Genomic DNA, 17,311 nt, shown 5'->3' on the forward strand with positions numbered 1-17,311 from the left:
TGGGGGGGGAGGGGAAGGTCGAGGGGGGGGAGGGGAAGGTCGAGGGGGGGAGGGGAAGGTCGAGGGGGGGGAGGGGAAGGTCGAGGGGGGGGAGGGGAAGGTCGAGGGGGGGGAGGGGAAGGTCGAGGGGGGGGAGGGGAAGGTCGAGGGGGGGGAGGGGAAGGTCGAGGGGGGGGAGGGGAAGGTCGAGGGGGGGGGAGGGGAAGGTCGAGGGGGGGGAGGGGAAGGTCGAGGGGGGGGAGGGGAAGGTCGAGGGGGGGAGGGGAAGGTCGAGGGGGGGGAGGGGAAGGTCGAGGGGGGGGAGGGGAAGGTCGAGGGGGGGGAGGGGAAGGTCGAGGGGGGGGAGGGGAAGGTCGAGGGGGGGGAGGGGAAGGTCGAGGGGGGGAGGGGAAGGTCGAGGGGGGGGAGGGGAAGGTCGAGGGGGGGGAGGGGAAGGTCGGAGGGGGGGGAGGGGAAGGTGGAGGGGGGGGAGGGGAAGGTGGAGGGGGGGGGAGGGGAAGGTGGAGGGGGGGGAGGGGAAGGTCGAGGGGGGGAGGGGGAAGGTCGAGGGGGGGAGGGGAAGGTCGAGGGGGGGAGGGGAAGGTCGAGGGGGGGGAGGGGAAGGTCGAGGGGGGGAGGGGAAGGTCGAGGGGGGGAGGGGAAGGTCGAGGGGGGGAGGGGAAGGTCGAGGGGGGGAGGGGAAGGTCGAGGGGGGGAGGGGAAGGTCGAGGGGGGGAGGGGAAGGTCGAGGGGGGGAGGGGAAGGTCGAGGGGGGGGAGGGGAAGGTCGAGGGGGGGGAGGGGAAGGTCGAGGGGGGGAGGGGAAGGTCGAGGGGGGGGAGGGGAAGGTCGAAGGGGGGGAGGGGAAGGTCGAGGGGGGGAGGGGAAGGTCGAGGGGGGGAGGGGAAGGTCGAGGGGGGGGGGGAAGGTCGAGGGGGGGAGGGGAAGGTCGAGGGGGGGAGGGGAAGGTCGAGGGGGGGAGGGGAAGGTCGAGGGGGGGAGGGGAAGGTCGAGGGGGGGAGGGGAAGGTCGAGGGGGGGAGGGGAAGGTCGAGGGGGGGGAGAGGGGAAGGTCGAGGGGGGGGGAGAGGGGAAGGTCGAGGGGGGGAGAGGGGAAGGTCGAGGGGGGGGAGAGGGGAAGGTCGAGGGGGGGGAGAGGGGAAGGTCGAGGGGGGGGAGAGGGGAAGGTCGAGGGGGGGGAGAGGGGAAGGTCGAGGGGGGGGAGAGGGGAAGGTCGAGGGGGGGGGAGAGGGGAAGGTCGAGGGGGGGGAGAGGGGAAGGTCGAGGGGGGGGAGAGGGGAAGGTCGAGGGGGGGGGAGAGGGGAAGGTCGAGGGGGGGGAGAGGGGAAGGTCGAGGGGGGGGGGGAGAGGGAAGGTCGAGGGGGGGGGTAGAGGGGAAGGTCGAGGGGGGGGGGAGAGGGGAAGGTCGAGGGGGGGGGAAGAGGGGAAGGTCGAGGGGGGGGGGGGAAGAGGGGAAGGTCGAGGGGGGGGAAGAGGGGAAGGTCGAGGGGGGGGAAGAGGGGAAGGTCGAGGGGGGGGGAAGAGGGGAAGGTCGAGGGGGGGGGAAGAGGGGAAGGTCGAGGGGGGGGGAAGAGGGGAAGGTCGAGGGGGGGGAGAGGGGAAGGTCGAGGGGGGGGGAGAGGGGAAGGTCGAGGGGGGGGAGAGGGGAGGTCGAGGGGGGGGAGAGGGGAAGGTCGAGGGGGGGAGAGGGGAAGGTCGAGGGGGGGGAGAGGGGAAGGTCGAGGGGGGGGAGAGGGGAAGGTCGAGGGGGGGGAGAGGGGAAGGTCGAGGGGGGGGAGAGGGGAAGGTCGAGGGGGGGAGAGGGGAAGGTCGAGGGGGGGGAGAGGGGAAGGTCGAGGGGGGGGAGAGGGGAAGGTCGAGGGGGGGGAGAGGGGAAGGTCGAGGGGGGGAGAGGGGAAGGTCGAGGGGGGGGAGAGGGGAAGGTCGAGGGGGGGGAGAGGGGAAGGTCGAGGGGGGGGAGAGGGGAAGGTCGAGGGGGGGGAGAGGGGAAGGTCGAGGGGGGGGGGGAGAGGGGAAGGTCGAGGGGGGGGGGAGAGGGGAAGGTCGAGGGGGGGGGAGAGAGGGGAAGGTCGAGGGGGGGGGGGGAGAGGGGAAGGTCGAGGGGGGGGGGGAGAGGGGAAGGTCGAGGGGGCGGGGGGGGAGAGGGGAAGGTCGAGGGGGCGGGGGGGGGGAAGGTTGAGGTAGAGGCCTGCTACCTGACCCGAACCCGACGGGACCCGGCGACATGTGTCGGGTTCGGGTGGGGTCGGGCCCATCATCTGGGGCCGGCTCGCGCCGAGTCCAGGTCGAATTGGGACGGGTCGGGTCGGACACACACGGTAAGTGCTCTGCTGGTAAGTATTGGTATTAAAAAAAACTTACCTGAGCTGGGAGTCCAGCATGAAACTGAGTCTGCGCAGTGAGCGCCTGATGTCGCTATGACGTCATCACGCATGCGCTGCAGCATCCGCCAGGTTTGGTGTCAGGAAGGTAAGTAAAGGGATGGTCGGGTTGGGCTCGGGTCGGGTCGAGTAGTGGCGGGTTCGGGTCGGGTTGGTCTCAGGGCAAAATCGGAGGGCATTTCAGAATGGGAAGAGCATGGGCATGACAGGGAAGAGGAAAGAGAGAGGTTTGGAGGAGAAGGGGAAAAGAAAAGCCAGAAAGCGTGAGGAAGGAGAGGGGAATGGAGTTGAGGCAAGAGTGCAGGGGAAGAAGGTAGTGCTGATTAATGCATAGGCCTACAAGAGCCATGCCCAGAGCTCCATGCAAATTTATAACTCTGAAAAGCTGCAAACACATCCTGGATTAACTATGCTGTGATATGATTTGATTTATTATCAAATGCAGTGTGTAAAACATAAAGTTGATATTTCATCCTGGAACTTTCACTCTAAGTTGCAGGAGATGGCAGAGACTCAAAATTTGTATTATGGATAAATTCCCTACCATGTATTTATAGAATCCTTTTCTACTTGCATATGAAAAGCCATTTGTCTTGTCAGGGTTTCTGTCTGACATTTTTCTAAATGGTTCCAAGATACACTTTTTCTTCAGGTAATGCTTACAATTTAATTTTTAAATTAAACCATTTACATTTTTACCTGAGAGAAAATCATTCGCCCCAATTTTTGGGAACGGGGACTGCGATTCACAGCATGCCTGTGTTCGTTGGAAAAGAGGTGGGCAAGACACAAAATATGTCTACCCACCTCATTTCCACGACAGTAACATGGCCACGAACAGCTCCTGTACAGCCCGTGACCCATTTCTGTGCAGGCGTCCTCTGCAGATTCCAGGGGGCCGAGTAGCGTTGGGAAGAAACCATACGTTTCAGTAGCCTTCCCTTTTTAAAAGTATAGGCCCTATAAAAGGGAAATTACAGCAGGCTGCTGAATAATCATTGTCTGCCATTGAGGAAAGCTATAGCATGCCAGGCGAAAGAGAGGGCTCCCCGATTTAGTGGCGCAGTCCAGAGGTCTAGGCCAGGAAGGAGGCCATGTTTCCAGCAGGGCACAGGTAGCCCTCGAGATTAACATACGGAGGTCTGACAGGATTATTTTAAATGTATGCTAGATATGAGACTTTTAATATTATAAACTTGCAATCATTTCCTGGTGGCCATTGTTCCTTATCAGTCAAAACAGTGTATGTCAACTTTGAGCAATCCAACACATCTTAAACTCTCCAATTTCACCCCATCAACCTCAGTCCCCCATGATACTACATTCCTTCAACTCACCGATATCACTGATGAGCATCACCTTGGTGTTAGCAGGGATGTGCTGTGTGTAAAATGCTTTCTGCTCATCGCCAAATAGGAAGTCATGGTGACTGGAAGACTCTGACTTAGTTGATATGCCACTGAGGTCAAAGATATGGAACCAACCCTCAGCACCCACAGCTACAACAAAATTCTAGAAGGGAGGTAAAGAAAAATATAATCCTATTAAAAGGGCTGTAACACCACATGCTGGTTCCCGAACACAGAAACAGAGATTTTCCTCCATGTTAATACCCATTTTCAGGCATACCTGGGCAGCCAATGGAGAAGATTAGGTCAGTGAGGTCTAAAGCCAAACCCTGCCACAAAAACTACTAGTGCAAATTTCCTTTGCTGTGCTGAGGTCAGCCAGCAATGCCAGTCACATGCAAATGACAGTGACAGTTTTTGCTGTACTTCCCTCCCCTCCCACCAGACAGTAAAAAATACTTCTGCAAACCAGGCAATGAGCCTGCTTATGGTGGACCACAGAGAAAGATACTCTCAAGGCACTACAGAAGCAACCTCCAGAAGGATCTTCTGAAGATGTGCTGCTGGGCCCCTTCAACAGAAATATTCAAGCTAGAGATGAATAAAAATTTAAAGTTCCACCTTGCCTCAAAAATGGGGTTTCTCTCTAGGCGCCCCCCATTCTACTGCTGTAAGAGGGAAGCAGGAGGTGAGGGTGACCATTGCAGAGAAGCTCGGCTGAATAAGTAACACAGACATCATCTGATCCCAGCTGCTTTCAGCTAGCCTCCTATATCTAGCTCATTGATTGCTATCAAGCACGTTTCCTCTCAAAACTCTGGCCTATCTTTTGCCATCTTCATCTCTCCAAGAATAGACTTGTGTTCATTCTCTTGAGGAAATATGTAGAATAATCAGTGACAATTGTGACAAAAACAGGGCTCTGTCAGGACTCAAACAGTAATACTTTCACACTAGTAGATCTCTGATGAGTTGCTTGCAATAAGTCAAGAATACATGAACATTATCCCATGTTATTAACAAAAGGGGACAAAAAAAGTTCCAGAAAGTAAGCACAAAATATACAGCAAGTACATATACAGCTAACCTCCAGAGGTAAGGTAAGAGTGACTACTCTTGACATCAAGGCAGCATCTGACCAAATATGGCATCAAGGAACCCTAGCAAAACTGGAATCAATGGGAATCAGGGGGAAAACCCTCTGCTGGTTGGAGTCATACCTAGCATTAAGGAAGGTGGTTGTGGTTGTTGGAGGTCAATTATCTCAGTCCCAGGACATCACTGCAGGAGTTCCTCAGGGTAGTGTCCTAGGCCCAACCATCTTCAGCTACTTCATCAATGACCTTCCCTCCATCATAAGGTCACAAGTGGGGATGTTAGCTGATGATTGCACAATGTTCAGCACCATTTGCGACTCCTCAGATACTGAAGCAGCCCATGTCCATATGCAGCAAGACCTGGAGAACATTCAGGCTTGGGCTGATAAGTGGCAAGTAACGTTCGTGCACACAAGTGCCAGGCAATGACCATCTCAAACAAGAGAGAATCTAACCATTTCCCCTTGACATTCAATGGCATTACCATCACTGAATCCCCCACTATCAACATCCTGGGAGTCACCATTGACCAGAAACTGAATTGGAGTAGCCACATAAATGCTGTGGCTACAAGAGCAGATCAGAGGCTGGGAATTCCATGGCGAGTTACTTACCTCCTGACTCCCCAGTGCCTGTCCACCATCTACACGGCACAAGTCAGGAGTGTGATGGAATACGCTCCACTTGCCTGAATGAGTGCAGCTCCAACAACACTCAGGAAGCTCAACACCATCCAGGACAAAGCAGCCTGCTTGACTGGTACCCCATCCACCACCCTGAACATTCACTCCCTCCACCACCGACACACAGTAGCAGCAGTGTTTATTCTATACAAAATGCACTGCTGCAACTCACTAAAGCTCCTTCCACAGCACCTTCCAAACCCACGACCTAGAAGGACAAGAGCAGCAGATGCGTGGGAACACCACCAACTGCAAGTTCTCCTCCAAGACACACACCATCCTGGCTTGGAACTATATCGCCGCTCCTTCACTGTCACTGGGTCAAAATCCTGGAAGTTCCTTCCTAATAGCACTGTTGGTATACCTACACCCCAAGGACTGCAGCAGTTCAAGAAGACACCTCACCACTACCTGCTCAAGGGCAATTAGGGCTGTGCAATAAATGCTGGTCTAGCATTTCAACCAGTCTGTGTCAGCGGTTACCACCCGAGAAAATAGTTCAAATCACATTTACTCATCCGGATCCAATATCCCTTCAACGCCTTTCTTTTCATTCCCCTGTCCAATCTAATCAGACAGAACAGATCTAGCAGCTCAAAACTGGGCATCCATGAGGTGCCGTGGAGCATCAACAACAGCAGCAGAAATATATTCAAACACAATCTGTAACCTCATGGCCTGGCATATCCCTCAGGCTACTATTACTATCAAACCAAGGGACCAGCCCCGGTTCAATGAAGAATGTAGGAGCAGCACCAGGCATACCGACAAATGAGATATCAACCTGGTGAAGCTGCAACACTGGATTACATGCATTCTAAATAGCAGAAGCAACATGCTATAGACAGAGCTATGTGATCCCACAACCAACAGATCAGATAGAAGCTCTGCAGTCCTGCCACATCCAGTCGTGAATGGGTGGTGGACAATTAAACAACTAACCAGAGGAGGAGGCTCTAAAAACATCCCCATCTTCAATAACAGCGAAGCCCAGTACATCAGTGCAAAAGACAAGGCTGAAGCATTTGCAACCATCTTCAGCCAGAACTGCCAAGTGGATGATTCATCTCAGCCTCCTCCTGAGGTCCTCACCATCACCAATGCCAGTCTTCAGACAATTTGCTTCACTCCATAGGATATCAAGCAATGGCTGAAGGCTCTGGATACAGCAAAGGTCATGGGCCCTGACAACATCCCAGGTGTAGTACTGAAAACTTCTGCTCCAAAACTAGCCACGCCCTGAGCCAAGCTATTCCAGTACAGTTACAATACTAGCATCTACCCAACAACATGGAAAATTGCCCAGGTATGTCCTGTCCACAAACAGCAGGACAAATCCAATCTGGCCAATTACCGCCCCATCAGTCTACTCTCAATTATCAGCAAAAAGATGGAAGATGTTGTTGACAGGGCGATCAAGTGGCACTTACTCAGCAAAAACCTGCTCACTGATGCTCAGTTTGGGTTCTGCCAGGACCACTTGGCTCCAGAGCTCATTGCAACCTTGGTCCAAACATGGACAAAACAGCTGAATCCACAGGTGAGGTGAAAGTGACAGCCCTTGACATCAAGGCAGCATCTGACAGAGTGTGACATCAAGGGGCCCTAGCAAAGTTAAAGTCAATGGGAATCGAGGTAAAACTCCAATGGTTGGAGTCATACCTAGAACAAAGGAAGATGGTTGTGGTTGCTGGAGGTCAATCATCTCAGCCCACGATTTCACTGCAGGCATTCCTCTGGGTAGTGTTCGACCATCTTCAGCTGATTCATCAATGATCTTCCCTCTAACCTAAGTTCAGGAGTGGGAATGTTCACTGATAATTGCAGTGTTCAGTGCCATTCGCAACTCCTCAGATACTGAAGCAGTCTGTACCCGCAGGCTTGGGCTGATAAGTGGCAAGTGGCATTTACACCACACGCGTGCCAGGCAATGATCACCTCAAACAAGGGAGAACCCAACCATCTCCCCATGACATTCAACGGCATTACCATCGGTGAATCCCCCACCATCAAAATCCTGGGTGTTACTAGAAACTTAACTGGACCAGCCATTTAAGTACTGTGGCTACAAGAGCCCAACACAGGTTGGGAATTCTGCAGCAAGTAACCCACCTCCTGATACCCGAAAGCCTGTCCACTATCTACATGGCACAAGTCAGGAGTGTGCTGGAATACTCTCCATTTGCCTCCAACAACAGTCAAGAAGCTCGACACCATGCAGGACAAAGCAACCTGCTTGATCGGCACCCCATGTAACGCTTTAAATATTCCCTCCCTCCACCATCGGTGCACAGTGACAGCAGTGTGTACCATCTACAAGCTGCACTGCAGTAAGGCTCCTTCAACAGCACCTTCCAAACCCATGACCTCTACCACCTAGAAGAACAAAGGCAGTAGATGCAGAGTAACACCACCACCTCCAAGTTTCCCTCCAAGTCACACACCATCCTGACTTGGAACTATATCGCCATTTCTTCGTTATTGTTGGGTCAAAATCTCTCCCCAACAGCGGTGTGGGTCTACTTACAACACAAGGACTACAGCAGTTCATGAAGGTGGCGCACCACCACCTTCTCAAGGGCAGTTAGTGATGAGCAATGAATGCTGGCCTTGCCAGCAACCCTCACATCCCAAGAACGAATTGAAGAAAATCTTGAATGCTGGTATAGATTCTGTCTCAACCAGAAAACTTGGATGTGAAATCCACAGTCTCACAATTCTACGTTTGAAGAAGTTTCTCCTCCTTAGTTCTAAGTTTCTAATAGTTAATCTTTTATCTATGGCCTCTCGTTCTTGACCACTCAGCAACTGGAAACAATTTGTTTCTCTCTACCCTGTTCCATCTTTTCATAATTTTTAACACGTTGATTATGTTGCTCTGTAGCTCACAGGTTTATCTCAAGCAAACTATGCCTTAATAGTAACGTAATATATGCCAAAATAGGTACATTAACTTTGGCACCCCTCCAGATAACATAAAACTCCTATCTCATATGTTTCCAGCTGCTGTAGACCTGGAATATTCTATTCACTCTATCTCCATCTCTGGCTGTTGCTTTCACAAGAAGGTTGGGCTTCTACCCCAAGGAGAGCTACCTTTGCTGCACTTCCTACAGCAGAACTTGATAATTGTGGAGGCGGGGAGAGGTGGAATTTTGTGCACATTTAAGCTTTGAGACATTTTTCAGGTGTGCAGCTCATTCAGCATTTCCTATAGTTGGTCAATGTTTTTCATCTGCAAGCAAAACTAGCCAAAATAAGAAGTCTCCTGCCGATTAATGACAAACAGCAGCCATTTAAAGAGATGCTACCCTAGCTGATTTCCCACATTCCCACACACCAGCCAATCACCCATGCAATGTCCCTTAGCCTAACCAAGACAGATTAAGGATGTACACAGCATTGTAATATTTATCTACAGCGCTGGCTTATTTTCACCATGGCCACTTCTGGCCTGGCTTAAAGGTCAGCAGGAAGATTTAACAGTGCCTGTTCCACACCTGTTCATGGCATTCAGGAAATATTTCCATACAGACAAGAAATGCTGGAAATACTCAGCAGGTCTGGCAGCATCTGTGGAGAGAGAAGCAGATTTAACGTTTCAGGTCAGTGACCCTTCTTCAGAAGTGGAGTTCTGAAGAAGGGCCACTGACCTGATACGTTAACTCCGCTTCTCTCTCCACAGATGCTGCCAGACCTGCTAAGTATTTCCAACATTTCTTGTTTTTATTTCAGATTTCCAGCATCTGCAGTATTTTGCTTTTATTTCCTATAGACACCTTTTTTCTGTTTCCTGGCAAGGACGTGGACACAGGATCAGAGTTCCGAACTTTTGCTAGTCACAGAAATTACCTAATTTATTTCTGGGAGTGTGGGAGGTGTGGTGGAGACCAGTCAGCAGTGCGTTGGAATAGTCAAGTCTAGAGTTAACAAAGGGTTTCAGCAGCAGATGAGCTTAGACTGGGGTGAAGTCAGACAATGTTACAGTGGTGGAGATGGTCTTAGTGTTGGCACGAATATGAGGTCAGAAACTCATCTCTGGGTCAAGTGTTGCGAAAAGGTTGCAAACAGACTGGCTTAATCTCAGACTATTGCCAGGGAGAAGAATGGAGTTGGTAGCGAGGGAACGGAGTTTGGAGCAAGAACAATGGCTTCAGTCTTCCCAATATTCAATTGGAGGAAATTTCTGCTCATCCAGTACTGGATGTCAGATAAGCAGTCTGATAATTTAGCAACAGTGGAGGAGTTGAAGAAGTAGTGGTGATGTGTACAATATGTAAGTTAATGAATATGGTTAATATCTTTTAAAAAATAATATAATTTTAAGTATTTGTTTTAAATTTAATTATCAGATCTGTATAATGTGTTGGATCGGAAAGCAACATGGCTGCCAAACAATTTTGAAAACAAAAGCTATTCAGTGGTTTGATTGATCAACTTTCTTGGAATTGCTCATTGGTAGCTATTTAGTAAAGGAAGTGATTACTGCTTCATTTTGAGTTTGTTGTTGATTGGCTAAAATCCAAACTTAGGTAGAAAACCACTAATCAGCAGTGCATACTTAATAAATTGTGATAGCTTAGTGTCTTTATATTTTAATATTTATGCTAATCTTGATTTTTGTCCTATGAAAACACTTTGAGTTGTGGCACCTTAAGGTGTGATGACTACCCTTGAAGTGAGATACCCTCCAGAGTGCACTATACACAAGACTTTTATATATAGACTAGGGCGGCGCAGTGGTTAGCACCGCAGCCTCACGGCTCCAGCGACCCGGGTTCAATTCTGGGTCCTGCCTGTGTGGAGTTTGCAAGTTCTCCCTGTGTCTGCGTGGGTTTCCTCCGGGTGCTCCGGTTTCCTCCCACAGCCAAAAGACTTGCAGGTTGATAGGTGAATTGGCCATTATAAATTGCCACTAGTATAGGTAGGTGGTAGGGGAATATAGGGACAGGTGAGGATGTAGTAGGAATATGGGATTAGCGTAGGATTAGTATAAATGGGTGGTTAATGGTCGGTACAGACTCGGTGGGCCGAAGGGCCTGTTTCAGTGCTGTATCTCTAAATCTTTTTTCCAGTCAGTCACCTTAGATAGAAATCAAAGTTCAAATTAAAAGTCAATGACCTGAAGCTTTAACTGTTGCCCTCTGCAAAGATGCTCCCTGACCTGCTGAATGCTCCCATCATTTCCTGTTTTTATTTCAAAAGTTCATGATTTACTCCATTTTGTTGTTACAGCTACCTTCATCTCTAAAATTCAATGTAGATTTGAAAATTACATGTTTCTCAAAGAAGTTATTAGCAGTTTAGAAGTTCAATTAAGAGATATTATACCTTCCCTTTGTTGCAGATGTCTCCTACACCAACGCAAGTCACCTACAAACAGACAAAAGTGAGCTGAGCAGATGAAGCCATACTTTTACACTTTTATCCAGCAACATTAATTTGGAAATATATGATTAATTAGCATGCCCAAATTATTTCCCCATTATAAGCAATGGGGAATTGCATTAGAATCCAATTTCTCAAATCTGGAATGTCTATAGTGACAGCCCTAAATCCACCAACGTATTCTCAAATATGTAACACGTGACAAACTGTACAGTGACTTTATGAATAAAACACATGTTCTGTGAAAAAAATTTACAAAAAACACATATCTAACCCTTCTTTTTGAAAGAGAAAGGAACTACTGATGAGTGGCAGATCAGATGATTGGTCAGAATATAAAGAATGGCAGAGAATGACTAAAAAGTTAGTCAGGAGAAAGAAATGTGAGTATGAGAGGAAACTAACTAGAAATGTAAAAATAGATAGCAAGAGTTTCTACAGGTATTTAAAAAGAAAAAAAGTAAAGTGAGTGTTGGTCCTCTAGAGAGTGAGAATGGGGAGTTTATAGTAGATAGTAAGGAAATGGCCAATGAAATGAACAAATATTTTGCTTCTGTCTTCACTATAGAGAATACAAAAAACATTCCAGCAATAGTTGTAATTAAGGAAATGGAAGGAAGAGAGGAATTTGGTGAAATTACAATCACCAGGGAAGCGGTACTAAGCAAACTGATGGAGCTGTGGGCTGACAAGTCCCTGGGTCCTGCTGGACTTAATTCTAGGGTCTTAAAAGAGGTGGCTAATGAGGTAGTAGATGTGTTGGTGTTAAGTTTTCAAAACTCGCTAGATTCTAGAAAGGTTCCATCAGACTGGAAAGTAGCAAATATAACTCCTCTATTCAAGAAGGAGGGGGAGGCAGAAAACAGGTAACTATAGGCCAGTTAGCTTGACATCTGTTGTGGGGAAGGTGTTAGAATCAATCATTAAGGAGGATATAGCAGGGCACTTAGAAAAACTCAAGGTAATCAGCAATAGTCAGCAAGGTTTCGTGAAAGGGAAATAATGTTTAACCAATTTATTGGAGTTCTTTGAAGGAGTAATATGCGCTATGGATAAAGGGGAGCCCGTTGATGCACTGTACTTGGATTTCCAGAAGGCATTTGACAAGGTGCCACATAAAAGGTTATTGCGCAAAATAGAAGCTCATGGTGTAGGGGGTAGCATATTAGCATGGATAGAAGATTGCTGGCTGGTAGAAAACAGAGATTATGCATAAATGGGTCCTTTTCTGAGTGGCAGGATGTGACAAGTGGAGTCCCGCAGGGGTCTGTGCTGGGGCCTCAACTTTTTACAATTTATATCAATGACTTAGATGAGGGGAGTGATGGCAAAGTAGCGAAATTTGCAGATGACACAAAGATAGGTAGAAAAGTATGTTGTGAAGAGGACATAAGGAGGTTGCAGACTGCTATAGATAGGTTGAGTGAGTGAGCAAAAATCTGGCAGATGGAGTATCATGTGGGAAAATGTGAAGTTGTTCATTTTGGCAGGGAGAATAAAAAAAGTAGAGTATTACTTAAATGGAGAATAATTGCAGAATTCTAGGGTGCAGAGGGATTTAGGTGTTCTAGTGCATGAGTCACAAAAAGTTAATATGCAGGTACAGCAAGTAATAAAGGCGGCTAATGGAATGCTATCCATTATTACGGGAGGAATTCAAAATAAAAGTAAGGATGTTATGCTTCAGTTAAGACCACAGCTCGAATACTGTATACAGTTTTGGTCTCCTTATTAAAGGAAGGAGGTAAATGCACTGGAGGAAGTTCAGAGGAGGTTTACTAGATTGATACCTGGAATGAGCGCATTGTCTTATCAGGAAAGGGGGGACAGACTGGGCTTGTTTTCACTGGAGTTTAGAAGAGTGAGGGGAGACTTGATTGAAGTATATAAGATCCTGAACGGTCTTGACAAGGTAGATGTGGAAAGGATGTTTCCTCTTGTGGGTGAGTTCAGAACTAGGGGGCACTGTTTTAAAATTAGGGGTTGCCCTTTCAGAACAGATATGAGGAAAAACATTTTCTCTCAGAGGGTTGTGCGACCTTGGAACTCTGCCTCAGAAAGTGGTGGAGGCGGGGTCATTGAATATTTTTAAGGCGGAGGTATATAGATTCTTGTTAGGCAAGAGAATCAAACGTTATTGGGAGTAGATGTGAGAGTGGAATGCAAAACACAAACAGATCAGCCATGATCTTATTGATTGGCGGAGCAGGCTCGAGGGGCAGAATGGCCTACATCTGCTCCTAATTTGTATGATCGCATGGACTGATAAGCACCAAAGATGTAGAAGTATAAGCATCCAGGTGTGAGGACACTTATCCAGAGTTATATTTTGAAAATTTACCATTGGAAACAAGTTTGACATTGCACTTTCAACACAAAAGCTTTGTTGATTGACAATACCACCAAAAAATTTAGTAACCCTGAGGCCAAAATATTAAGTGGGTATTCAAAACCTAGCATTCAAACATAGAAAATATTCTGCAGATTAAAATGCTACAGGTCTGAACCTATTTATTTACGTTCACTTTAGTATTTCAAATGGCGAGAGAATTTGAAACATTTCAAAATAACAATGATTACATTCTAAACTCCTATATTTCCATTTGGTGGGAGAGAAAACCAAGAGGAAAGGGGGAGAGGGGTGGAAACTTGCATTTATATAGTCTAACATCCTGAAGATGTCCCAAAGTATTTCAAATCTAATGAGTTGGAGTACAGTCGCTGTTACATAAGTGGCATGGCAAGCAATTTGTATATAGCAAGATCTCACAAACCGCAAATTAAAATCAATGACCTCTTTTTGATGGCAGGAATGTTGGACAGGGCACAAGGAACATTCCTTGCCATCAAAATTTCAAATTTGATCATGGGATCTTTTACATCCACATGTATAAGCAAACAGAGCTTTTATTTGAAAGAGAGAGTCTGCGACAAGGAAAGAAGAAAAAAACTGGCAATTCTTCTGCTGAAAAATGGTGACCGAAGTCTGGGAATAGAAATGATGTAAACAGTACAAATATGGAAGGAATAAACTCAGGGCTTACAGCTCCAAGGTGAACCATCTTTTCAAAAAAACAGCGAAAGGAATGAAATAGGCGCCTATTCTGCTCCAGAAAATCGTTGCTTCTGTTCTTCCTATCCCTTGGTTTCTCATAGAGTTATACAGCACAGAAACAGGCCCTTCGGCCCATCGTGTCCATGCTGGCCATCAAGCACCTAACTATTTTAATCCCATTTTCCAGCATTTGGCCTGTAGCCTTGTACGCTATGGCGTTTCAAGTGCTCATCTAAATACTTCTTAAATGTTGTGACATGCTCTCAGCAAATGCTTCAATTTAACTGAAATTTACCATGTAAAAGCAGCCCAGTGAAGACAGGCTCTCTGTAGCAAATCACTGCCCTCTGCTCTAAGCCTCCCTACAAGAGCAGGACTAAGGTTTGATCCCTGACTTGTTTTTGCAATTTATAGGCAAAAACCCATATGCTATCATTTCTAGTACAGCAAAAAAGTAAAGAGAATAATTGGAACAGGTCTCTTTCTTATTTCAGACTTCCAAATTTCCTATTCATTTGGCACTTTAACGAGTATAAAGGGAAGAAAAGGTGAAAATGAATCAACCTGTTTTAGTTACAAAAGGAAAAGCCAAACAGTGAGCACAAAGCTTTAATACATACCATCCCTATGCAAGATCGGGTAATCCATGGCTTGCAGTCATCACTCTTATACACATATAGTTTCCCATTGGTATCCCCAACCACAAGCTCATTCAACTGTAACAGAATCAGGAGGAAAGTTAAAACAATCAATGTAAGATTTATTGGTGACAGATTCCAGCCAACAAAGATTTTGCTTTGGGTTCAAAATCTATTTTCCGAGGACTTCAAAGCAAAGGTCAAGATGCCATCAGTGTAAATTAGAAGTTGATCTATGATGCTGGTGAGTCTGTTTTGAGAGACAATTTTAAAGTTATGCTTCTTGATCAGTTGCAGCTCTCAATTTAAAAAGTTGAAAAGGGATCCGCCCAGTCACTGGTACAGTTCCAGTAAATAAAGGGGTTGCCAGCCTGTCACTGATATAGGGTTCAGTAAATAAAACAGTTTCCGTCTATCATGGTACAGGTCCTGTAAACAGAGATGGACCCAGACTGCCACTGGTAGAGTTCCTGTAAAAAGAGGGGATAATAAGCTGTCATTCATATTGTTCCTGTAAACAGAAGGGGTCCCACCTTTCACTGGTAATAGTTCCTGAGAACAGAATGGGTTACAGACTGTCACTGGTACAGCTCCTATAAACAAAGAGGTTCCCAGCCTGTCACTGGTATGGCAACTATAAATACAAGGGGATCAGCCTGACACTCCTACCATTTCTGTCAATTGAAGGGATGACAGAGAGTCACTGCTACCAGTAAATAGATGTAGTCCCAGTCTAATACTCGTGCAGTTCCTGTAATTAGAAAGGGTCCCAGCATGTCACCGCTATGTTACAGTAAATAGAAAGGGATCCCAGACTATCTCAGGTACAGTTCCAGTAAATGGAGTATGTCCTGCCTGTCACTGGTACATTTCCCATAAATAAAAGGGCACCCGGCTTGCCAACGGTACAGTTCCTAAACGTGGCGTAGTTCCTAGCTGTCACTGGTACAGTTCATGTATACAGAAAGGGTGCCAGCTTCTCCCTGCTACAGTTCCTCTAAATAGAAAGAGTCCCTGTCACTGCTACAGATCCCGTAAGTAGAGAGGGTTACTATTGCTGCCCACTAATGCTACAGGTCCTGTAAATGGAAAGGGGTTACAGACTGTCTCAGATATAGTTCTGGTAAACAGAGGGTGTCCCAGCCTGCTTCTCGCACAATTCCTGTAAATTAGAATGGGTTCTACACTGCCACTGGTACAATTTTTGTTTGTAGAGTGATTCCTACCGGTCACTGGTTCAGTCCCTGTAAAAAGATGGGTTACTGGGTTGTCACTGCTATAGGTCCAGCAAATGGAAAGGGCCTGGCCTGTACCTGGTAAAGTTCAAATGCTGCCTTGATGTCAAGGGCAGTCACTCTCACCTCACCTCTGGAGTTCAACTCTTTTGTCCATGTTTGGAACAAGGCTGTAATAAGGTCAGGAGCTGAGTGGCCCTGGTGGAACCCAAACTGAGCATCAGTGAGCAGATCGTTGCTGAGCAAGTGCCGCTTGATAGCACTGTCGATGACCCCTTCCATCACTTTGCTGATGATTGGGAATAGACTGATAGTGCGGTAATTGGCCGGGTTGGATTTGTCCTGCTTTTTTTTGTGCACAGGACATACCTGGACAGTTTTCCACATTGCCGGGTACATACCAGTGTTGTAGCTGTACTGGAACAGCTTGGCTAGGGGCAGGGACGGTTCTGGAGCACAAGTCTTCAGTACTATTGCCAGAATGTTGTTAGGACCCATAGCCTTTGCAGTATCCAGTGCCTTCATGTGTTTCTTGATAGCACGTGGAGTGACGTGGCTGAAGACTGGCATCTGTGATGCTGGGGACCTCAGGAGGAGACCGAGATGGATCATCCACTCGACACTTCTGGCTGAAGATGGATGTAAATGCTTTAGCCTTGTCTGTTGCACTGATGTGCTGGGCTCCCCCATCGTTGAGGATGGGGATGTTTGTAGAGCCTCCTCCAGTTAATTGTTCACGACTGGATGTGGCAGGACAGCAGAGCTTAGATCTCATCTGTTCGCTGTGGGATCACTTCGCCCTGTCCATCACATGCTGCTTCCACTGTTTGGCATGCAAGTAGTCCTGTGTTGTCGCTTCACCAGGATGACACCTTATCTTTAGGTATGCCTGGTGCTGCTCCTGGCATGCCCTCCGGCACACTTCATCGAACCAGGTTGGCCCCCCGGCTTGATGGTAATGGTAGAGTGGGGGATATGCTGGGCCATGAGGTTACAGACTGTGGTTGAATACAATTCTGCTGCTGCTGATGGCCCACAGAGCCTCATGGATGCCCAACTTTGAGTTGATAGATCTGTTCAAAATCTATCCCATTTAGCATGGTGGTAGTGCCACACAACATGATGGTGGGTATCCTCAATGTGAAGATGGGGCTTCGAATCCACAAGGACTGTGCGATGGTCACTCCGGCCAATACTGTCATGGACAGGTGCATCTGCAACAGGTAGATTGGTGAGGATGAGGTGAAGCAGGTTTTTCCCTCTTGTTGGTTCCCTCACCACCTGCTGCAGATCCAGTGTAGCAACTATGTCCTTTAGGACTCAGCCAGTCCGGTCAGTAGAGCCACTCTTGGTGATGGACACTGAGGTCCTTCACCCCGAGTACATTTTGCCCTTGCTACTCTCAATGCTTCTTCCCCCCAGAAGTTAGTAAGGAGGACTTTGCAGGGTCAACAGGGCTGGGTTTGCCATTGTCATTTTCGGTGCCT

The 17,311-nt window shown here is 47.9% G+C and overlaps 1 protein-coding gene across 5 annotated transcripts in view; it reads right to left on the bottom strand.

Annotated features, from left to right (window-relative positions):
* itfg2 (integrin alpha FG-GAP repeat containing 2) overlaps positions 1-17,311 on the bottom strand; it is a 131,601-nt gene that overhangs the window by 112,846 nt on the left and 1,444 nt on the right. For all 5 annotated transcript variants that reach the window (XM_068050715.1, XM_068050713.1, XM_068050716.1 and 2 more), the window contains exons 2-4: positions 14,572-14,667; positions 10,840-10,881; positions 3,717-3,891 (exon numbers count right to left, since the gene is read on the bottom strand). In XM_068050715.1, coding sequence (XP_067906816.1) covers positions 3,717-3,891; positions 10,840-10,881; positions 14,572-14,574 — 220 coding nt within the window. In that variant the 5' untranslated portion in view covers positions 14,575-14,667. The remainder of the gene's footprint in view (positions 1-3,716; positions 3,892-10,839; positions 10,882-14,571; positions 14,668-17,311) is intronic.

This window comes from Heterodontus francisci, chromosome 18 (genome assembly GCF_036365525.1).
Source record: "Heterodontus francisci isolate sHetFra1 chromosome 18, sHetFra1.hap1, whole genome shotgun sequence".
NCBI classification, from domain to species: Eukaryota; Metazoa; Chordata; class Chondrichthyes; order Heterodontiformes; family Heterodontidae; genus Heterodontus; species Heterodontus francisci.